The sequence below is a fragment of the Fonsecaea pedrosoi genome (genome assembly GCF_000835455.1).
Source record: "Fonsecaea pedrosoi CBS 271.37 unplaced genomic scaffold supercont1.5, whole genome shotgun sequence".
Classification (NCBI taxonomy): Eukaryota; Fungi; Ascomycota; class Eurotiomycetes; order Chaetothyriales; family Herpotrichiellaceae; genus Fonsecaea; species Fonsecaea pedrosoi.
In genome coordinates this window covers 1680126-1702842 of record NW_013550611.1, presented here as the reverse complement: position 1 = coordinate 1702842, position 22717 = coordinate 1680126, and the positions used below count along the sequence as shown (strand labels likewise).

The 22717-nt window shown below is 52.0% G+C and overlaps 7 protein-coding genes across 7 annotated transcripts; 2 read left to right on the top strand and 5 right to left on the bottom strand.

Annotated features, from left to right (window-relative positions):
• Window positions 1-570: 570 nt before the first annotated feature.
• Window positions 571-1823, top strand: Z517_08091 (uncharacterized protein; the record flags this gene model as incomplete). Its single annotated transcript, XM_013426611.1, has 3 exons — window positions 571-744; window positions 937-1155; window positions 1269-1823. The coding sequence occupies 3 exons, from the start codon at window positions 571-573 to the stop codon at window positions 1821-1823; spliced, it is 948 nt and encodes a 315-aa protein (XP_013282065.1).
• Window positions 1824-2078: 255 nt separating this feature from the next.
• Z517_08090 (uncharacterized protein) lies at window positions 2079-3324 on the bottom strand (the record flags this gene model as incomplete). Its single annotated transcript, XM_013426610.1, has 3 exons — window positions 2079-2301; window positions 2370-2392; window positions 2443-3324. 3 exons carry the CDS (start codon window positions 3322-3324, stop codon window positions 2079-2081), a joined length of 1128 nt encoding a protein of 375 aa, XP_013282064.1.
• Window positions 3325-3609: 285 nt separating this feature from the next.
• Z517_08089 (uncharacterized protein) lies at window positions 3610-6601 on the bottom strand (the record flags this gene model as incomplete). The annotated part of the gene is made up of 4 exons (XM_013426609.1): window positions 3610-5053; window positions 5107-5921; window positions 5975-6086; window positions 6135-6601. The coding sequence occupies 4 exons, from the start codon at window positions 6599-6601 to the stop codon at window positions 3610-3612; spliced, it is 2838 nt and encodes a 945-aa protein (XP_013282063.1).
• Window positions 6602-7558: 957 nt separating this feature from the next.
• Window positions 7559-8828, bottom strand: Z517_08088 (uncharacterized protein; the record flags this gene model as incomplete). Its single annotated transcript, XM_013426608.1, has 3 exons — window positions 7559-7668; window positions 7734-8302; window positions 8356-8828. The coding sequence occupies 3 exons, from the start codon at window positions 8826-8828 to the stop codon at window positions 7559-7561; spliced, it is 1152 nt and encodes a 383-aa protein (XP_013282062.1).
• Window positions 8829-10692: 1864 nt separating this feature from the next.
• On the bottom strand, window positions 10693-11332 carry Z517_08087 (uncharacterized protein; the record flags this gene model as incomplete). Its single annotated transcript, XM_013426607.1, has 3 exons — window positions 10693-11033; window positions 11109-11265; window positions 11324-11332. The coding sequence occupies 3 exons, from the start codon at window positions 11330-11332 to the stop codon at window positions 10693-10695; spliced, it is 507 nt and encodes a 168-aa protein (XP_013282061.1).
• A 1817-nt stretch (window positions 11333-13149) lies between these two features.
• Z517_08086 (uncharacterized protein) lies at window positions 13150-16572 on the top strand (the record flags this gene model as incomplete). The annotated part of the gene is made up of 1 exon (XM_013426606.1): window positions 13150-16572. One exon carries the CDS (start codon window positions 13150-13152, stop codon window positions 16570-16572), a length of 3423 nt encoding a protein of 1140 aa, XP_013282060.1.
• Window positions 16573-19354: 2782 nt separating this feature from the next.
• Z517_08085 (uncharacterized protein) lies at window positions 19355-21729 on the bottom strand (the record flags this gene model as incomplete). Its single annotated transcript, XM_013426605.1, has 4 exons — window positions 19355-19653; window positions 19751-21301; window positions 21358-21507; window positions 21558-21729. The coding sequence occupies 4 exons, from the start codon at window positions 21727-21729 to the stop codon at window positions 19355-19357; spliced, it is 2172 nt and encodes a 723-aa protein (XP_013282059.1).
• Between the last annotated feature and the right edge of the window lie 988 nt (window positions 21730-22717).

Here is a 22717-nt window from a genome sequence, read left to right as displayed (position 1 = left end):
TGCGAAAATCGGACTAAAGCGCAAACATCGGAGTCGATCAAGCTTTCGCCCCCCCCCCCCTCTCCTCCTCCGCATTTTTTGGGTTGGAGTACGTACGGTACTTGCATGCCTTGTACGTGACTAGGCAACTAGGTTCATTGGGAACGGGGACGGATAATAACTAATAACTAACAAGTAAGAAGAAGGAGAGAGAGAGAGAGAAGAAACGGGAAATGCCTCGGATCGGATTGATGAATGTACAAAAAGTATCCTTCCTGCTTGGTGGATAACTAAATACCTGTCCACCTGCCGTGCTACTTACACCCCTACGTACTTACATATATACTTAAGATCGAGGGAGGGGAAGCATTTTGCATCCGCCATTGATTTGTTAGTCCTTGACACGGAATTGCGAGTTGTCATCGAGAAAGGAATATATCCTGGTTGCCATTACATTCACAATTCTATCTTCCCTCCTCCAACCAAACAATACCCTTCCGGTCTGTTGTCTTCGACCCTCGCGATTCAATACTAGACTTCCGGCTCAAGACTCTCGACTCGAAACTCCACGCCACACCGAAAAAAAAAAACATGGGTTCAGTCGGCGCCGACACCAAGACGACCAAAGCATGCTCGCCGCTCACTGGCGCCACGCGGCTGAGAGAGATGCTCAAGGACCCGACCAAGGTCGTCGTGTGTCCCGGCGTGTTTGACGGGTTCACGGCTCGGTTGGCCCTGGCGGCCGGGTATGATGCGATGTACATGGTACGTATATCACTTTCAATCAAGACAGGGGGATGGTGCGAAGAGGAAAAGAAACATCCCATGCCTGGGAGTGTGTGTGTGTGTGTGTGTGTGTCAATCACCGTGATACAATACGATACCACACACTCTTCTCGTCTCTCCTCTTCTCAGCTCGTCTCATCTATTGTCACTCGCTCACTCAATCTCTCTTAGACCGGAGCAGGCACGTCCATGTCCCGACTCGGCTGGGCCGACCTGGGCATCGCGACGCTCAACGACATGAGAAGCAACGCCGAGATGATCGCATCGCTGAACCCTTCCGTGCCCCTCATCGCCGACGCCGACACGGGCTACGGCGGCCCAATCATGGTCACGAGGACCGTGACGCAGTACGCTCGAGCCGGGGTCGCGGCGCTGCACATTGAAGATCAGGTCAGTCAGAATTCCCCCCACGACGAGGGAAAAGTTGCAACCAAATTTGAACCTTTCAAGTCTTTCCTCGGCACGTGACAACATTTGACTCACCAAACCGGGATTGAAAACAGGTACAAGAGAAGAGATGTGGCCATCTCCTCGGCAAGCAGATCGTGGACCGGGAGATTTACTTTAGTCGCCTGCGCGCGGCGGTGGCGGCGCGTGACCAGCTCCAATCGGACATCGTGCTGATCGCGCGGACGGACTCGCGCCAGACGTACGGCTTCGACGAGGCGATCGAGCGGCTGCAAGAAGCGGTGCGGATCGGCGTGGACGCCGTGTTCCTCGAAGCCCTCCAGACGAAGGAAGAAATGGAGAAGGTGTGCCAGATCATGGGGGACACGCCGGTCCTGCTCAACGTCGTGCCCGGCGGCGTCACCCCGGAATACACCGTCGACGAGGCCAGCAAGATGGGCTTCCGCATCATCATCTACCCCGGCCTGTGCATCGGGCCCCTCCTCGAGAGCGTGCGCGACGAGCTCAAGGTCCTCCAGACCACCGGCAAGACCACCCCGAGAAGTTCGGCCAGCGGCGTCAAGGAGTCGTTCAACTTGTGCGGCCTGCAGGAGTGTATCGAGATCGACAGGGAAGCGGGAGGACAGGCGTATGCCACGGTGGGGAAGTAGGCGAGCTCAAACTCCCGTGGCCAGCCAGCCAGCGAGCGTGATTGATGGCCAAAAGCGCGTCACTTCCTGTATCGTTGATCGCGCTCTTTGGTTCGTTTCGTGCTGCCGTGGCGTGAGCAGAAATAAATGGGCAAACATTGGGAAGGGTCGGTGCGTTAGCAAAAACCATCATACTAGAACGAACATTGGAACTTGCAAAAAAGGGTCTGACAAAAATGCTTGCTCATGTCGGAATTTTGGGTATCACATTGCTCATTAATTTGCTAGTCTTGTGAGATCTGATCCGATGAACCACCACCCAAGGTTCGAGTCCTCGTCTCTGTTACCTCGACCATTGAAGTCTGCCGAATGGTCACTGTGGTTCTGGTCAACGAGTCGAGTAACAAGGTTCTCGTAGTTGGCATCGTCACCAGCACAGTCACTGTTTGCTCTGATGTAGTCGCTGCACTGACACCTCCGAGCTGATGACGACTGATCGCTGATGAGGTTAGCACTGTGGTGGTAGTAAGAGTCGATTCAAAGGACAATGTGGTGGTGCCTGTGTACGTTCCAGATGTGACCACGGCGGGCTAAATCTCTGTCAGTTGCGAATGTAGACGGCGGATTGGCTTCAACTTACCCCTGAGAATGAAGCCACACTGGTCCCAGTGCTGCTGCTCGTGATCGTCACCACATCCCAGCTTTCGCTCGAGGTAACGCAATCCCACCCGCTTGATCGAGGAAGACAATCTTGGACTTGAACGACGTTGGGAACAGGATTCTGAACAAGGTCATACCAGTGGGCAGCATAGAACGCCATGGGCTCGTTCGCTTCCGCAGGTGAAAGGGAAGGACTTGAGAAACTCGATCCAGCCATCGTAGAGCAGGCAACCAGTCTCTGACTGGAGAACGTGACGAATTGACCGCAATCCGTAATGGGAACAGGTATCATTCCAGCCCGCTGCACAGTGGTACTGCACCATGTCGTGGTTTTTGCGCTGTACAATGTCTGGCATCCATTCGTGTCTAAAACTATCCGTGCTGTTTCGGCTCCGCTGGGCTCCATGGGAGGTATTGTCGCTGAAGTCGTCGGCGGTACGCGAGCCCTGCTGGTAGATAAGAAGACTGTCGTGCTTCCGTTCGGAAGAAGAGCTGTTGCGTTCACTCGGACTGGAATGTAACTTGAGCTATTGGTAATCGAGCCTTGCGTCTTGTTGGCTCCTAACGAAGACCGGGGTAGGACTGAAAATATTGCTGACGAAGCTGGCGTGTCAGGACATACCGTCGCAACCGGTTCCTGAATCACCGTCGTGGGAAAGGCATAGGACGATATTGTGGGCAGAGTCGACGGAGTAAATGGGGTTGTGGCGACAGGGGCTGGGGTTGCCAGTACTCCCAACCCTTGGATGGGCGAGCTGGGGAGTTGTCGAGGCTCTTTAGGATGGAAATGGGCTCGTCCCTCGTGTTGTTTTATCGAAGAAATTGGCGCCGCTAGGGCGATCAGCAGTAGTAGGACCTCCATATCTGGAGCACAAAACCGAGTCTAATCTCACTGGAAAAGGGGGAAATGGTTTACCTTCGCCGGCGAAGATAGGACTCACAGTGGGATTTTATGTCCCAGAATGGTGGCAGAACAGATTGTTCGAGTGGCAGGGCATTTCAATTACAATATGTCCAGACCGCGTATGCTGGAATGCCAAGTCAATCGCGGTTGGTATGTGGATGGCTGCCCCTTTTGTCTTCCAGCTCCCTGAGACGCGGTGCGCGTTACATTCCTGCAGTCTGGAACTTGTCTCGGCTCGATATCTCAATTCATCCTGGGTCCTTGACCGGACGGGCCACCTTGGTGCTGTTGACCCTGGTCTTCATGGTACGCATTGCTCATAAACTCGATCTCGGCGTCGGTGGGCTGTTGGAAATGTAAAGAGGGATCGTTCAATAGCAGATCCGGGGGGAAATATTGGTCGTACCGCATCATTGGGTCGAACGCGGCAAATGCTTGCACACTTGGAAGCTCAGGCATTGTGTTGTAGATAGAAGGCGCGCTTGGAGCCGACACATACATGTTCTGGGACAGAGGATTGCTGACCGCAGAGTAATTTGCCATGGAAACATCGTGCCGTGGAGGAGAAGGCCTGCCTGGAAGATCGTGTGGCAAATCGTCGACATCACGCCCAATCTTTTTGACTGCTTCCCCAAACAGCGAGAAACATATTGTCCAGGCACGCCTGGCCGACACATTGTCTTCTGCTAGTGCATGCAGCCAGCGGATGCCTTTCTTGCATGATTCCAGTATAGCTTCTGCTTCTTCCGGCATGTGGTTGGCTCGGAACGAGATTTCAAGCATCAGAACTGTCGTGGCTTGGACTAGCCAATGCACAATGTTCCACCAAGGGCCGACTCGAATCAGCCCGACGGCATTGGGTTTATCAGGGATGAGCTGCAGCATATCCATTGCAGCCTCCACGCAAGAGGCGGCAGAATTGCGGTTGAATTCGAGTGATTTGCTTGATTGCCCTGGGATCTTTCGGTCAAGTCGACAGAGACAGGGTCGATGGATGGTCATCTTGGTGCTGTAGTAGAAGAAACCCAAATTCAAGCGGAATTCGTAGGACCCGCGCTCGCGCTGGTTCCGTCGAAAAGCAAATGCCTGAGGCAGTTTGCGATACCAGTGCTCTAGGCGTTCGTCGAGGTCCTTTACTTTGGCCTGAACTTCTGACCACGTTCCTTTGATCGCCGCCGGGTTGTACAGACTATGAAAGATGTTCTGGGTCAAGCGAGTCAACTGTACCAGGTGGAGAAAGTATAGTGAAGAGTTAGGTTGAACATCCTTTGCCCATTCCAAGTCACCAGCTCTGAGGGCTCCAGGCATCGAGGGCGAACGTGAGTCGATCTTGGTTTGCGAACGAGAGCGGTCGGTTGAAGGGGTTGACCCGAAACTCGGGGTTTGAGAATTTGACGATGGCGCCCGGTCACCCTGTTGTATTTCCTTGCTCAGAAGTCTCTGGCCTTCCTCGGTCTCGAATTGTTCTTCTTCCAGGGGTATTGGCAGGGGTGTAGTACAGTGGTCATCCATGACACAGTTGACCCTACCCGTCATATTGCACAGACGATGTTCCAGGGCGTAGAGAGCCCACCAAAGTCGGTAGCGGATTTCCTTGAGTGAATCCTTCAGGCCATTGCTGTCATTGCGCATGTTCAGTCCCAAGGCGCCGGCTCCTCGAATAGCAATTCCATTCAGCATCCAAGCACTAGTCTGCAATCAATTGACGCTCTTCCTCGAGGTGGACTGGGCGACACTTACCGGTTAATTTGACTGTTGCACAGCAGGTAGAAAGACATCAAGCCTAGAACCTGGATCTGCTGCAAATCTGGATGATGGAAGATGGTTTCAGAGTTCATACTTAACAGTCGAGCCCGGGTAAAATAGATCAGATGGTCCCTCTCGTCGCCTTTCCATTCGGCTTTGATTAGATGCGAATACTTTGCACCGATTGCAAAGATCAAGTTGAGGATCGCGAGCCACTTCTCTGGTGGTCTTTGCACGGTCCCGCTAATGAACCTTCGAAACTGAGTGGTCAGATTCAACCTTCCAACTACGGGAAAGGACGAGTGAACTCGCTGCATGTATGCAGTGAACAGATGGTCCGCAATGTCAGGTGTAGGCATCTCGTAGGCATCAACGGCCTCGTACATGAATATCGATGTGTCATCCATGTGATAGCTGGAATCTTTGATAGTGAAGCCTTCGTCTGCTTCCGAAAGCGGAATTTGGGTGTCACCGACTGGACGTTTCGAAGTCAGCGAGGCACTGGACATGGCAGCGAGCGCCTGTTGCCTCTCATTACCTTGCCGATCTTGTTCAACGTCTCCATACTTGTTCTGTTCACGCAACCGCTGGAGCCAGGTGACCTCGGAGTTCTTCCCCATGAAACCCGTCATCCGGGCCTGCTCACGGGTGAAATCCTCATCGGTTCGATCTAGTGCACCCGTGGACCCAGCGCCTGCCGAAGCTTCTGATTCCGCACCGGACTCATCATCTTCTGCATCGACATCACCAGTCAGGGCAACATCAGCGGTGCCTTCTGTGAGGGTTTCTTCGGCGTCATAATTCGATTCCTGTCGAGAGTCAGCGTACAACAGGGATTATGTTTGCATTGAAAGGAACTCACCTTCTCTAGCGATGCTCGGATCAATCTTGCGTCGTCTTCATCAACCCTCGATATCAGTTCCCTGAGCAGTTTTTCATAATCGGCCACCTTCTCCGTCAAGGTTCCAAATTGCCTGGACGCCAATTAGCATCTTCACGCTCGAACAAACATGTCAACCAACTTTTTGGCCCTATCTCTTTTGCCATCGGCGTAAAAGCATGTAATCTTAAAGTCCTGGCAATGTTTGCACGCTGGGCGCTCCCCGCTGCATTTGGTCTTGCGATGGCGGCAGGGCTCACATGCATGATTGACGCGGTGCCTTCCCCCTGATCGAGTCGGATCTTCAGATGGATCAATCGATCTCTTCAACCTTGGAATGGCAACTTTTCCAGCTCTCTGAGACGAATCACTCGTCGCAGTGAGAGGAGATTGTGGGACACGAAACAAGAGGTTTGGCGCGGGGGAGCGAGGTGTCTGTGAGGTGGGCGTAGGGCGATTGGAAAGGTCGGGAGTGGGTGTTTCGATTGAGCGGATTGGAGCCTGGATCGGGGTCTGAGAAACCGACTGAGATATCGAGGAGGCTTGACCGTGTCCGGAAGTCGGAGCACGGGGAGGTTCACCACGACGCTGCTGTCTTTGCTCCGACATTGGAAGCGAAATGAGATTATTACCTGGCTAGCAGTGCGCGACGACGTGAATGTGGCTCGAGCGGGTGGCAAGTGGCGCAGGGAGGAATTTGGTGTTCGACGGCGTGAGCGGGGGAAATGCGCTTGGGCTGGTACAATTGCGAATCAAGGCGACAGCGAAGCATCCAGTCCAAGTCGCATAACGCTGCATTTGTACCGCAGTGTGAAATGAAATCAAGAAAAAAAGATAGAAGTTCAATACAATGATGAGTCTCCGTTGATCTGAGACCGCAAAAACCGCCACACTTGTAAATGGGAAACCAGCAGGAAGAGTTTTCCGACACCCAGGCTCCAGAACTTCCCAATGGCACACACAGGCTTGGAAGCTATTTCCCCGCCTGACCCGGACACCAGAGAAGCACTGTGAAAAAGGGACTACGTGTGTAGGTGAATTGGTGCTTCTTCAAGAGATCCTGATGAAAGCCATGAATCCATTTCTACGGTATGAAGGGCAAGCCAAGGCCCATGAGCACATGCCACACCAAGCCTGACCATTTCCGCGCACCATTGGAGTTTCGAGTGTAGAAATACATACAACAACCCTGGTGCATCTTCCGTGCAACAGAGCCGATCATCACCTGATAGGTGCCTAACGTGAACGTCGTGGGGTGCAGAATTACATCATGCTCGCTGTCGCTTAGCTCCCGTGCCCTCCTAGACACTTCGGAGCTTTCTCGAGAGTTTTTCGCGACCTGCAGCGTGGGCCCTGACCCAGCCAGATCCTCTCATTCCAGTCTTTGCCAATCGGTTGTCAACGGCGAAGGGGGTACGGTAGCAGTCATATCAGTCGGATATACGTAGCCAATCTGCGTGGTGTACAAGTCGAAAGAGTGCTGGAAGTTGCCGACAGTTGAGTCCAACGTCTGTCGCACGAGGATGCTCGCTGTCTGTTGCTGGTTCTGGACGTGTTAAATGCTTGCTACTCCTGTCGCTGACGTTTCGCTCCGTGTTGATTCCAATCGCCGCCACCAAAATTCTGACCTGGAGTGGAGTTGAACATTCCTGGATTGAACTGGTTTCCTTGAAAGCCTGAGATACATGGTCAACTTCTGGTAAAGAGGGATCCAGGGCACAAATATCAGTAGCCAACGTACCTCCCATTCCCATTCCAGCCATCATGGGATTCATGCCCATATTTGCCATCCCCATTCCACCACCCATGGGCATCATGGTGTTCATGCCCCCACGGCCTCCGCGCATGCCACCCATAGCGCCTCGCATGGGGTTGCCCATCATCCCACCCCTATTGTTGAAGCCGCCGTAATTACCTCCCATCCCCATGTTGTTCTGAAAGCCCATGTTTTGGTGGTTATTGTTGCTGTTGTAGCCACCCATCGGACCAGAGAAATTGCGGTTGTACTGATTGTGCATGTTATAACCACCGCGGTTGAACCCGCCACCCCGGCCACCTCGAAAGCCTTGGTTGTTCATGCCGTAGCTGGTATCAGAGCGAGGTCCAGAACTAAATGAACCCCCGCGAACCGGTCTCTCTTCCCTGACTCGAGCAGGCGCATCTTTGGGGAGCGTCTTGAACGGATTCTGAGTGGCATTAGTGTACACGACAGAGTGTTTGCGCGAGCCAGGCTGGCTGCCCGCTAGTGAGTCGATCTTGTGCTTCATGGCAGTCGCTGCTTGAGGCGAAGAAAACTCGAGATACAATTGGCTGTAGGGAGCTATCAGCAACGATGAGAAAACACAGCATGATTGTTGACTAACCCTTTGCTCTTGCCATTGACCTTGTGTTCACTGAAAGTCAGGTCCTTCAGTTCGTCTTCAGTCCCTGCTTCGTTAGCCCAACCACGAATATCGTCCTCGGTCGTCCACCAATGTAAGTCTGAAATCATCAAAGCGTTGGTAGCTCCGTGGTCGATGGGTCTCTCGTCCGAGGTCTCTTTACGTTTGACACCTTGCTGTGGGACGGGTTTGGAGGCAATGGAATCGGAATGTTCGGCTTCGACGTCGTCGGGTTTTCCCTTGGCAATAGAGGCAGTTGGACTTGAGATAGGCTGTTTGTCTTCAATTGCGGGCGCCGCATGTGTCTCTTCCGCTAATACGGGCACATCTTCCTCCGTCTGCAGCTGAATATCTTCGTCCTCCGCCTTGTAATCCATGGTACCATCGTTACCCATATCGACCTCGCCATCGCCGTAAATATCAATGTCAAAATTGTCTTCGTCTGCAGAGGCCATGGTGGAGGATGCTTAGAGGTAGAGAGGAGGTTAGAATAGAGTCGGATTTTCTGTCTGCCACAGATCTATGCACAAGACGGGCAAATCAACAGGCAGGATATAAGAACCAGGTGGTTTCTGCGAGATACATACAGTATTAGCCAGAGATACATGAAGAGGGTTCACAAACAGAGGACGCATGATCTGAGATTCAATATGTCTCGTGTTGCCAAACATCAAAGTCATCCCGCACCGCCAGAAAGCTCCGACTTTGAACCTCAGGGACATGAGTCACCCAACAAGTAGTACGTACAGAACCCGAGACTCTTGTACAATTCGGTGTGAATCTTCATTGCAAAATCAATGCGCAGTTTTGAATGTCATAATACATGAAGCAGGCCAGCTGCCGTCCTGAAGCTTGTGATACAATGGTTCCAATGTGAAAGTCCAGCGAGGAAGAGAAAGGAAATAAATCCGGCGCCTGTTTCTCGGAGCTGCACCGAGTCTGATCGCTTTGTGAAGTCAAACAGCGTGTTGACCGGAGACCGGCAAGAGATCGCCAGGCAAGGAAACTAGGTGCGTGGCTCGGAAGTGAGAACTCTCGTTCAGGAAACACCGTGTAAAGGAAGGCCGCGCGTGGCAGTGACGAGGAGAAATATGATCTTTACTCAAGTTTGAGCAGTGAAAAGAGTAAAATGGAAGGACTGCCAGAGGGAATTGAGAAGAGACGAGACGTTGAACAGGAGACACAGAGTTGAGGGTTCAGGCGGCAGCGCAGTTCATGCACTCCTGGCCATTCTAAAAGCGGCTTGTATTTTGTGCGCGATGATGTGGGGGACAAGTGACGCCGCTCTTATTACATATATCCTCGTGTTACACTAGAGATCGCGATGTCTTTTTCCACAATCTTACACTGATATCGGCAAGGAGTCAAAAAGGGTGACGACGGACACAGAATGGAGGATCTGACTGGTTTATAGGTGGTCAACTTCCGCTACCTCTACAGATATCCTTCGGCTGTGCGACCAACACCACGTCTTCTACCTCGTACACATATACGACTATGATGAAACTCAACCTATGCTTCCTCAACATCACCACGCCGTGCGGTATTCTTGCTTGAATACTTTTGTGGCTTGTGGATATCGGAAGCTCTCTCTCGCCTACCGTCTTTACAGGGAGTACAAGCTCCGCGAGAGATAGCAGAATGTATTAAGTGTAACTTTTGGTTTGTCTTGACCTTTCCTCTCTCTCACGCACCTTGCATTCACAAACACTTCGGATCACCTCTTCCCGAGCCGACACCTCCCAGCCAGGATGTTATGCCCCATCTTGACCCTATGCAGTACAGTTCTATCAGTATGACATAGACATCACCGGCGACCACGATTTTCGAAACAAGCCGATGACAATGCCGAGCTTGCGGTAAACCGAGGTCTGGATTTCCCAATAATGGCCTGCCTTCGATCCTCGGACCCCCTTCTTGATATCCCACTGCGGCTTATATACCGGATGCGTCCCGTGGCCAATGAACCACTATCGTCTGCACCTGTCCTCCGTATTGTGTTGTAATCTAAAACAGCCGGCTGATACAATGTCATAATCGATTGACTGTCGAGCTAGTCGCGCTTGGACTCTTGTGGTTTGGTTCTTTTGTGGTTGAGGTGAAAAGTATGGGGGCCCGGGTCTCACATAGGTGAGTGTATGCAGGGTTGGTCCAAGCCACAGCTAGGGAAAAAGCCTTTGTCCAGGAGGCGATCGATATATACCCCTGGGCTGGACTCGGCTCGCCTCACCTCACACTAGGAACAACGTCGCTCTCAAATGCCATTCCCACTCTGGCGTCCTTCCTGGAATAGACCGCATATACTTCATTTCGTGCCTATCAATTGGTCAAGACCATTGATTCGAAACTACAGCTGCACAGCTCAAGGACATTTCCCCAGGGGTCCTGCATGTACAAGACTGATTCACCATTTGGCAAATTCATGGTGCCCCCGACCTTCTTCCCTCCTTGCTGCACCAGTCGCTCGCACAAAGCATCCGGGTCTGGGTCAGTCACTCCCATATGGAAGCAGCCACCTTTAGCATAATTGTCCGGGCCAAATTCCGTCGGGCTCGTTGGTCCGCTATATTTGGGCCTAACAAACTCGAAGAGTTCAAAGCCGATCCCATTCCCTGTAGCCAGACATGCAACTTTGACGTGTTTGAGATCGTGGCCATAAACTGTCACTGATGTCAGTAGTGGGACAAGCGCAATCAGGCCTCTCGGTCTGTTGGAGGGTGACCAAAGCTACTTACTCTTGGACAATATTTCATCAACCTCTGGGATTCCGGTTTCCTTGATTTCTTGGGGGGCCTTCAGTAAACGGAAGTTCAGGTTTGTCGTGTACCACTTGATTGCTGCATCGAGATCGGGTACCGAAACGCCCACATGGTTGAAGCTGTGGTTGAACTGCTATCTGGGTGTAAGCAACACTGTTTAGACTTAGGTTCAGGAAATAGCTAGTACTCACTTTAGACATGATGAAGGATATATTGGCAATTGGTCCACCCGAGTATCAGAGTTGGTAGGTGTATTCCTGTCCTGGCTTCGATCGAGGTAAAGTAGGCTTGTATTGTATTGCTGCAACGGAATCTACAGATCCCTTCTAGACAAACAACTTGAAGACCAACTTGTTAATATATGCCATATTGTGAGTCCGGGGAACTTGGTCGACCCACATCCATCCCGGTACCCAAGGGTTTACCAACAATTGCCACTTTTCTAAACGAGTCGTATATTTTTACCCGAAACCCGACCTTACTCTGAACATGTTCTGTGATAATCTGTCGATGCAAATAATAATGATAATGAAGTATTTCACCCGTATCACTGTCTCCCGTCGAATGCTCGGCGTTGATCTGGCCCTGTTCATCATAACATCCGCATACAAGTGCGGCGGGCCGTTAGACTGCTGACGCTCCAGCAGTTGCATCGATTGGTCTGTCACCTGTCTGTCCCAATCGTTCTTGGAGGCTCTGCGTCTTTCCCCCTGTACCGTGCCGTATATACCCCTCGTGGGAGATTTTGCTTTCGCAGAACAGACGGAGGATGGGGGCGTCATGACACCAGGTCAAGTCAAGTCGAGTCGAGTCGAGTCGAGTCGAATGCGAAGTTGTCAGGGTAAGTCATTGATGGCTAGCTGTCTGGCGGCTGCAGAAAGTAGGCACCGTAGCAATAGACCGAGTGAAATAAAAAGGCAGACGGGAGTTGTCGACGAGTTCGGAGGGTGTGGATTCTGGATTGTGGACTGCGCCGGTGAAGGTTTCACATTCTTGTGAGACGCCGTGCCTGCCGAGTACAACATCTTGAATGGGACTTACGCAGTCATTGTCTTACCTTTAATTCCTCGAATTATGCAGTCTCAAACATCTCAAACCACCTCTTCCGAATCGCCAGAACCTACCAGTCGAGTCGGCGATTAGATTATTGACACCGGCCACATATCCGAGAGCTACGACCCAGATTCGTGGAGCGCTTCGTTCCATGTCTGCACCTCTAGCGGCTCAAATGAGGCGAATTGGAGTTGCGCACGGGTCGTGACGGCAAGAGACGATCCGCGCCGTGCAGGAGAGAAAAGAAAGCCGATTTGAGAGACAGTGGCGACAATGAAAACATATCACAATGGCCTCAATGGCCTCAACCTACTCAGCACTCTCATGGCGATTGCCAGACATAGGCATGGAGTCGCAACCTCGTACCTGCGATTGCGTCTTAAGGAGGGGGATTCACACAAGTACCTCGTATATGATTGGGACCGTCTTCGTTAACACATCCCTCGCAGCTGAGTTATCCTTGCCAGTGATAGGCTTCAAAGATGCTTGATGGAATCTCTGATTGGAGACGGCTAGGGCAAGCACGGCAAGCCACCTTGCACACCCTCGCTTCGCCCACGGGCATCCAACCGTTGATCTTAAAATCTCCCGTTCAGCTCGAAGTTGGTTACACAGAGGTCTGTGAAGGTCTGACCATCCATGCAACCAGAGATTATCCAAGATTCAGGCCACCAAAGGACAATCCCTGCAAGAATCTCGATTGCGGGGGGAATTGGCCATGACTAGCCTCCTCGTTAGGTCAATCACCCGCATTTCTCGCAGGCTTCCTGGCCCCCAGGCGCCTCGTCTCATTTTTTTTCCTGCTAGGTAAACTTTGTCAGTGAGATTGGTGAGGCTGGGCAGCTGAGAACATTAAACGCCACTCACTCAGCCTGACTTCTTCCTGGATCGTTTTCTCGCCAGCGATACCTGGTGATCGGTCAGACTCGTGGCCATCAGAAATGTGCAACCTATTATCGGCGAGATGGCTACGCCGATAGTGGACACCCAAGAATTGCGCATCAAGCTCACAAAAGCTGTCGCGCAAAAGCGAGACGCAGAGGTACAGAGACTTCTGCATGATAGCGTCTCCAGTGGCATCGGACACGAAAATGACCTGCACACGATCCTTGCGAAAGCTATCAGCATCGGCTATGAGACTGGTGTCAGGCTGTTGCTAGAAGCTGGCGCCAGGTTCGATGCGGGTGGTAGCAGAGGTCCGCTGCACAGCGCTATTGCCAATACCAATGACAAAACCAGGAATGCCATCATCAATCTGCTCCTTAATCACGGATGCGAACTCGAGGCCAAGGATGCGGATGGGAGAACGCCGCTTGTCTACGCTTGTCTACGCGGGCACAACGATGTCATGATTACCCTGCTTGAGCGCGGAGCGGATCCAAATATCGAAGACCATGCCGGCAAGAATACATTGCAAATCATGGCCTCAGAGTCGAAGCGAAACACCGCATGGAGTGCCAAAGCCTTGTCGACGCTTCTGTCCAAGATCAAAAACCTCAACAAAAGAGATAGCCAAGGTCGAGAAGGTCGGACGCCTCTTCTTTGGGCAGCGGCAAAAGGCCAATTAGCCTTGGTCGGAGCATTACTGCGAATAGGCGTCGGTGTGGTCGATGTCAACCAAAGTAATGATCAGGGGCATTCGGCCCTGCATCTGGCGGCGAGGCATGATGAACCTGAGATGATCAAACTCCTCGTCTTTTCTGGGGCAAAGATCGAAGCGAGAGGTGACGGTGACTGGACTCCTCTACTCTGGGCGGCAAAAGAAGGAAACGAAAGTGCTATTGACGCCCTGCTAACCTCCAATGCCAATGTCAATGCTCGAACGTCGTCCGGGATGACCTCCCTCCACTGGGCGGCAGAAAGCGGGAAGCTGAGTGCCGTCAAACGCATCTTGAGGGAGCGCAATGCCCACAAGAACAGTAAGGACAGCTTCGACAGCACCCCTCTCATCCGTGCAGCGCAGAATGGCCATTGGGATATTGTGAAGGAACTGCGACCGTATGTGTTGGAAGCCCCCGCAAACCGCATCGCCAAAAAGGCTTGCGAGCGCTTCCGAGCCGCCGTGGTCAATTTCTTCGAAGATAAGGATTCTCACAGTGGTATCAAGAACAAAGTTAACAAGAATACCGTTTGGCAAATTCTCTACGCACGAGATGATAGAGACCCAGAAAAGTTTGCTATCCCAACCAACTTGGATACTAAGGGGGCGAAGAAGCCACTGTTCCGCTGGATTCATCTGCCAGCCAATAACCTCTCGTGGCTGGAGGCTCTGCTTACAAAATGGTACTTGGAAGGAGATTGCAGAGATGTGACTGCGTTGAAGACTCTGCTTCAGCTACTCGGACGACAACAACATCGAGGCGCTGAGGTCCATTCACGGTTCATGCGACCGACTTGCAAGCGCTTGTGGGTGCCTCCGAAACGAGCGACGGAAACAGAACACCCAGCATCGTACAGACCTGCAGAGCCAACGGTGGTACTCCCTGCCCAACAAGATGAAGAGGTCATGGTCTTGCTGATGCCGTATCTTCATTGGGAGACAGACAAGAACAGAGCATCACTGACCCAGACCATACGCGAGCCGGCGGAGAGCACGCATGCTCTTGACGACTCGGAGTTATCCAGTGTTGTCAAGGATAGACTTCTTATTCACGGCTACATGGGAGACTCGACGGATCTTCATCCTCGACGGACACTGGATCAATTCAAGCATCACAGCTCGAGGACCGATCATCAAGACGCTGACCAGGTTGTGTATCGATTCTGCAAGAAAAAGGGGACAAAACTTAAGATATTCATGGTCGACCAATTGTGGCTGATCACCTTTGGCAATCTGGTCATTTCGTGCTTTCCAGAGCGATGGCGCCAACCGCACAGGGATCCTCTAAATCTGTTCGAAGGCGTTGTCGAGGATATCAACTCCACTACCCGCCCTCCTGTCAGGAATGTCTTTGAACTGGCGACCGTCATCACAGAGCGATGTACAGGCCTTTTTGATCGACAGTACTGGGACAACGGCGACCGACCGGACAGTAACGATATGCAGCACAGCGATGATCTGTTGTTCGCTGAGATGTTTCAACTAAGTATTGGACGACTGACGAGGAAAGAGACCAAGCTCTTCCGGTGCTTTCGAGAAGCGTCTTCTCTCTGGCTCAGAGGTTATGATAGTGGCAACATCCCCTGGGAATCTCAACAGGGGATGCTCGAGAATGACTACTCCTCGGACTGGTCATCCGATGAGCACCAAGAAGCCGGCGATACTACGAATGACAGCCTGGATACGTTGCATGATCACCGCCAGGCATCCGACTCCTTTGTGAATGATCTGTTGAACATAGACAAAGAAGCGTCTCTTCTGGTGGAATGTAAGGACGTTGAAGACGAACTGGAAATCCTCACAAGCGTTCTTCGACAGCAAAGGCAAGTGCTAGGTGACCTGGACGCGACTCTCCGAGCCTCCAAGAATGTGTCCGAGTCTAATCAATTCGACCTCTTCAACAAGGTTGGCGAGCAGCAACGACTGGTTGATCTGGATCTTCAGGATCTCGATCGCATGGCCCGGCAAGCCAGAAGTGTCAACGACAATTTGACCCAGGTCCTGGACCTCAAGCAGAAGCACGCTAATGCTGTTGAGGCAAGGGCTCAGCGAAAGCAGGCCGAAGAGGCGGCAAGACAGGGACAGACCATCATGGTCTTCACCATTGTTACGATTGTTTTCCTCCCACTAAGCTTTCTCGCGAGCTTTTTTGCGATCGATATCATTGAGTTTCCTCGCCCTGCCGGAACTGGTTCTGGATTACTACACTTGAACTGGGTACTCCAGTATATCATCGGCATAGGTCTGGCTCTCAGCGTGCCGTTGATTGGAGTGGCCTTTGTCGTTGGGGACATCAAAACTTGGTGGCTCAAGAGAGAGTCCCGGAAGTATCGTCGGAGAAAAGGGAAGCACGATAGGAGCCGCGTATCCCACCCAGACACTGAATCTGATGGTGTTGTCGAGAAAAACAGCCCCGCTAGCTGGACCAATAGATTCATCCGGAGGCGCAGGCGAGTCGCACCCTCGCACTACCAAGACCCTGGCGCCGTGCTGCCCACGTTGGGTTACGGTGCTCCGGGCCGTCTGGATGATTATAAAGACCGGGTCGTTGAGCAGACATGGGCGAGACGCCGTACGAACCTCAGCGGAGTCCAGCATAAGAATATGCAGCCACCGACAACGGTGCCAGCTCACGTCCAAACGGGCCGGCAACCGATGTCGTCAATGGATTCGTCCAGGCGAGGAGGGCCTCGATATTCGCGTCGGTTGGGCCGTGTAGGAACGGAGATGACGGAGCGGTCAGCCGCGACCGAAGATCTCGAAGTCGGCAATGGATTTGGCTTCTAACCACGAAGCCTGCTCTTGATGGTACAATTTGCCAGCAGCCTGGCCGTTACCATCCGGGATTTTGACGGGATATCAGGCAAAGTTGGCTATTCTGTGGAACCTTTCGGTGCTGCAAGAGCCTCGGACGAATCGGTCTATATTGACCGCTGGGTATTGGGTCAGGCAAACGAGAGCGAAAAGTTACTGTACTATTAGTTTTCGGGGAAGGGGCTGACAGTACACGGTTTGCCAGCCGTATTTGCCACTTGAGATAGCAGTCTCATCAGGGCTATAGTTCTATTGCATCTGGTTCTATCCTTGCGCAGGGGAAGATAACTTTGGGCCATTCCTATTGTAGAAGCCATCTAACCAAACGGGAAATTTGTCCTCGTTGTGACGGTCCAAGGAGGGTACGATAGCCCCGCCGCTTTAATATCCCAGAATCCCGCCAAGCAATCGACCCTGTCTCGCTCCCCTGATCCTGGGCGGCGCAGTTAACAATTCGCTAAAGCCACCTATTGCTCTGCGGCACATGGCGACTTGATACAACTTTCTCAGACAAAACATCCATCCAACCAATTAATTTATTCTCACAAGTTTCCTGCCTGTTTTCTGGTGATCACGGACAACATCGAATTTCGAACACCTTTCTTCCCACGCCGCATTTTAATTACCCTCGCGAAAAAGTGGTCTCCCGCATTGACCAACTGATAAAACGCCCATCCCGAAATCGAGCCACGTCTATCTTCTTCTACCTTCTACACCACGAGGTCGCGCCAATTGCCCTCCGAGAAAAAAAAGGAAAACTCGATAGAAAAGATGTCTGACATACTGCAAGAGATTGCCGACGTGCCCAAGGAATTCTTCAAGGACGGAACACAATTCATTAATAGATGCACAAAGCGTATGTTTCTCCCTTTTGCGCTGCTTGTTGGAAAGGACCCCGAACGCAGTACACACGGTAGCAGTGGCGGAGAGAATACAATGAGGAGCAGGAGCAGAGTGCAAAATCGCATTTCTGTATTTACTGTGTTCTCCGCAACTTTCGCAAAGCTGCGCATTGGACCCCCCATGTGTTATACCGGCTGTGCCCCAACCTCGCTGGCTCAATACCGCAGGTGCTGACTTATTTTTGTTTCACGGTAATACAGCGGACCGCAGGGAATTCATCAAAATCTCGCAGGCCGTGGGCATGGGATTCCTGATCATGGGCGCGATCGGTTACTTCATCAAGCTGAGTGCGTTACCTCCCCCTTTTTCCTCTCTTTGCCCGATTCGAGGCTGTGGACCAGAAGAACAAAAAAGCTCCGGAGACAGACACAAGAGGCAAAATGCTAACAGCATAACCCGCATGGGCTTTCCTTGCGTGTAGTACACATACCCGTCAACAACGTATTAGTGGGATAGTTTACATACACATGAGCGACAACAGAACCTGGACGGGAGACAAGAAGAAAAAAAAAGACAATTCGGATGGTCGCATAAATCATCCCCCCCCGTCGAATCTTCCAATACATGACGACTAAACCGTCATTGCCACACCAAACACCTACCTACCTACCTGAGCGTTTTTGTATTACTATTTCATTCACCCCCGGAGGTTCCTGGAGAAGTGATATAGGGGACCGTCGAGCCGGGGAAAAACAGGGGCACGCAGGGGAAAAAGCTGAATCGAATTGATCTCGACGAGCAGTGCATGCGTCTTTCTTCCAATTTCTCAACGTCGTTGTGATACATCTAGTTCGACGATCTCGAGAGCCTGTCATGCTGCACACCGGACCGTCTGTTCTGGACAAGCACCGATGCCTATCTCCTCGACGTTCTGAAGAGAGAGAGAGAGAGAGAGAGAGAGAGAGTGTGTGTGTGTGTGTATGTGTGGTCTGTATGTCTGCGTCTGTGTATACGCTATGCTATGTTAGGCTATCCTATGCACTCTCTGTTATCCAGATCCAGATCCAGGTCCAGGCCCAGCTTCAGACACCAACCACCCAGATCAACGAGCCTAGCTGACCCCAGCCCAGTCCAGCCCAGCCCATCACAGCCAAGCCAGTATTGTATGCTCGTGACATCCATCATACACTTGTGGGAAGTATTTATTTACTTTAGAGTATTTTTCATGTACCGTTGATCTTGAAGTCCTAGTCCGAGTCCTAACCCCTACCAAAAAAAAACTAAAATGGCCCCAAATTTCATTCATCTATTCGTCTAGTCTGAGTGAGTGTGTGGCTTTTTGAGTGTTCCCCCAGGTATGTGTTTCCATTAGATCATGAGTATGCGTATGTGTATGTGTCAAGATGGCGGAGGGGGTTTTTTTTGGCGTCAGGCCCTCGAAAGGGGTTTCATGGCAATGGTCATGGCGATGGGGACGGGAATGGGAACGAGTGACTCGGGGTCGTGGAAAAGACGGGTCGGGCCTGGCTGGCTGTTTCGCTACCTCGTAGTTGTTCGGCCATCTCCTCCTTTCGGTCGGCTTCGTGTCGGCGGCTTGCTTTTCAAGCGCGTTCGCTTAGAGCAAAGGGTTTCTTCTCCCTCGTATGTACAACCACGCTCACCCTCACGCTCACACACATCAACGAGTGCTTATGCAGGCGCAACGCCTTGTTGGGAAAGTCCCAGGATACCGCTTGGATCGATTGGGTTTGCAGCGCAGGCACGGCGATAGCTCTCGACGTTCGCGACGGAACAACGAGGAGACAAAACATCTCTATCCCCTTCCGTTGCCTTCCGTCTCGTCGTGGTGCCGCATGCCGCTTCTCAGACTCAGCCGTCTCCCCACTATCCTCGCCGTATCCGCCAGTGATTGTCACCAGATGTTGCCTCCACCGCCCTCGTCGTCACCAAACCTGGCGGGCCGGACGACGTTGCTCCTCAGACCTCTGCCCTCGGCGCGACTCCGCGTCGTAGAGGGACTGCTGTTGGTCGGGTTGCCCCGGTTTCCGCCTCTAGCACGGCGCATGGCGTTGTCAAAGTCCTCTCGGGGATCGAGACGGGCGTTGTAGTTCGAAGACATGGCCGGAAGAGCTTCGTCGTCCTCGGCGCCGTCGTTCCAGGAATGTACGGAGACTGTGCCCGTGGCCATACCCCAGCCGTTCCAAGAAGTCGCTAACCAACAACATTAGCACATGTCTTTCAAGCCTGAGTAGAAGAAAAGCAGTCTGCAAAGACGCAGAAGCTGTGTGCATAGATGGTTGAAACTTACCAGCCAGGACCGGTGCAGTGGGACTCCAGCTTGCATCCCTGACGCAAGTCTTCCACACACTGTTGTGATGTCCGTGTAGTTCATAACCATAGCCTCCACCGTTGAAGCTGTCACTTCCATCATTTCTCGGTCTCGTGTGTCTCGTTGCTGCATAGACGTCGATTGTAGCCTTCTGGGTACCATCCATATTCCAGATGTATACCTTTCCATCCTCACTGCCACTGTACACATACCGAGAGTTGGAAGACCCTGGAGGCGAAAAGTGACACCGGATCAGTGTCTTGAGGACGGAGTGACCCCGGAATGTTACGACACTGCAATCTTTGGGATTGGGAACGTAGTCGTCTTCATCGTACGAAGAGAATCGATAGTCAAAGTTTGTGGTGTACGGACGGATGTCGATCTTGGAGAATTCGTTTGGAGAAATCATTTTCCGAAGGTCCCAAAGCTTCATCATCTGTTCCTTGCCGTTGGAGAGAACGTAGCGACCGTCGCCCTTGGAGTCAACGTACGTGAGACCCTCTGTATGGCCGACGAAAATGCCGGCGGGACGGCCATCCGCCATTGATCGTCGGTCCCAAACTCGCAACGTTTGGTCGTCACTACCCGAGTAAAGGATGTGGGGTGAGGATTTGTCACCAAAACAGACCGCATTTACATCGTCTTCGTGGTTCGATAGACGAACAGTCGACTGACGACGCTCCAAGTCATACACCACGACCGAGTGATCTGATGTTCCGGCGACAATCTCCCTTCCGTCACCACTGAAACGCAAGGACCAGATGCCAAAACCATGTCGGCCCATGTACCCGTAGGTCGGTCGACCCATCCCTGCCCCGGGAGCAAAGTTGGTGAAGTCCAACAAAGTATGGTCCGAGTGGTCCGTAGGGTCGGTCGGGGCGAGGCACACCGTATGCCGGATCGAAGAATATGCCAGCCACTTGTTATCCGGGCTCAGCGTCGCATCTGTGATCGTCCATTGTCCAAATGGGTAATCGACTGTCTTGTAGTATTTCCACTCATAAGGGTTGGATGTGTCGTACATGCGAACCTTGAAATTCTGCGTGCAGCTGAAAAAGAAATTCCCGTCGTCGGAAAACTGACCCGAGTAGGCTCGCGAGTCATAGTGAATGATCTTGTCGGCAGTGTTGGAGTTGGGTACTTGATCTTGGGCAATGAGATTGTTCTGCCGTCTCATGGTGGATCGTGCCTCCAACCCCAGCCGTCGCCATAGTAGGCGTTCACTGACTGTGCGTCTTCTCTTGCGTCGGATGTCCAAGTATGTGTCTCGACAGCCATAGGCACCCGAGTTCATCAGCGCCTTTCCAGCTTCGCTCGGGACTTTGGGGAAGCGGTCGCCCTTGGGCTTTTGTCGTTGAACCCGCCGACGGCGACTGAAACCGCCGTAATCGTACGGCTCGTCATCGTCATCATCATCGTCGTCGGCGAAGAGGTTTCGACCGTTCGGGCCTAACAGGCGGTATCGACTAAGAATAAGTTGCCGAAGAGGAGCACTGGCATTAAGTAGGCCTCGGATGTCATGGAGAGTCACTGTTGCAAATAGTTTAGTCGAAGAGACAGGCCGACAGATAGTAATGAAAACCAACCTGGGGAAGGTCGGGTGGCTGTCCGCGATCCTGTAGCACCACCATCGTTTTCAGTCTCGGTGTGATTTCCCTCATCTTCGTCTTCGTCTTCCTCGTCATCATCTCCGCCTTCGTAGATTATTTCAATGCCGTGTAAAGTCTCCTGGGCATCTGTAGCCAGTCAAAAGCCATACATGTCTCGGAATATGGCTGGTATGTACCAATGAAATCAGCATCGCTGTCTTCATCCTGCGTGCCACCTGCGTCGGTACTTTGTTCCTCGGTGGGGTGGTAACTTTCGCCGTCATCATCGTCATCGTCAACGGAAAAGATATCGAGGATGTTGGACGGTGAGGGACTCAATCCTTCGCGGGGATCTGGGGAATTGGCCATGGCTTAATTGAGATAAGTGAAGGTAGTCACAGGTTTAAGGGAAAGAGACCAAACCGCAGACTGCGGACAGTGATGAGGTATTGACTCTGATCGGGCGACCGCCTGCGCAGCGGTTTACCAAGTTCGTCAAATGCGGGACAATTGAAATGCTTATCTCCGTCTCTGCCGTTTTGGACCTCAAGTGGAGCCGAGGGCTACGACCCATAGCTACCTGGCATTTCCGCCACGCTGCTTTTAGACTTGAGACAAGGACCTCGTACCACTCAATTCTGCACTTCGATTTCACCACTACACCCAACGCGCTCATACCAAAGGACGACGTTTGATTTCCTTCTTCCTAGTAGACCACTTGCGAACCGTCTGAAACTATCATGACTTGTGTCCAAATGATGTTTGAGGCCAACAAGGCTTCACACGCAAGGTGAATGCTAACATCCCAGGACACATAGGCCGAGAACAGCAGGGTTGTGAAAGCAAGATCTAGCCATTGGAATTTGAGCTAAGAACCGCAGCAAATGCCTTATTACTCCAGACCTACGTCAAACCAGAAGTGGATGCCAAGAGAAGGAGAAAAAGACGAACCATGGACGGAGAATTTCAACTCGGACTCCTTCATCCCCTGACAGCGATGGCGATGATGGCGGCGTAGTCGCCTAATGTATTCTTTGTCTCAACCACCAGAACTTCCCAACTACCAACATTGTCCGTCTGCACAGGATGGAAATTATATCGGTGGCTTGCTGCCAATGCCAAAATTATGATCCACATTCTATTGCCATACACACCTCATTCCTTGCTTCAGTTCAATTCATCATATGTCTTGTCAACGCAAGGGCTAATCTGCCTAGACGCAGCCATTTTCCCCCCTGACTCTGGAGTCGTTAGCTTCTCCTTCAATCCGAACAATGCCCCGACTTGCCTCTTTGCTTCCCGCTTTCGAGTTTCTTTGTCTCGGAGCTCTGGGGATCCCAGATATTAACTTCTTGGT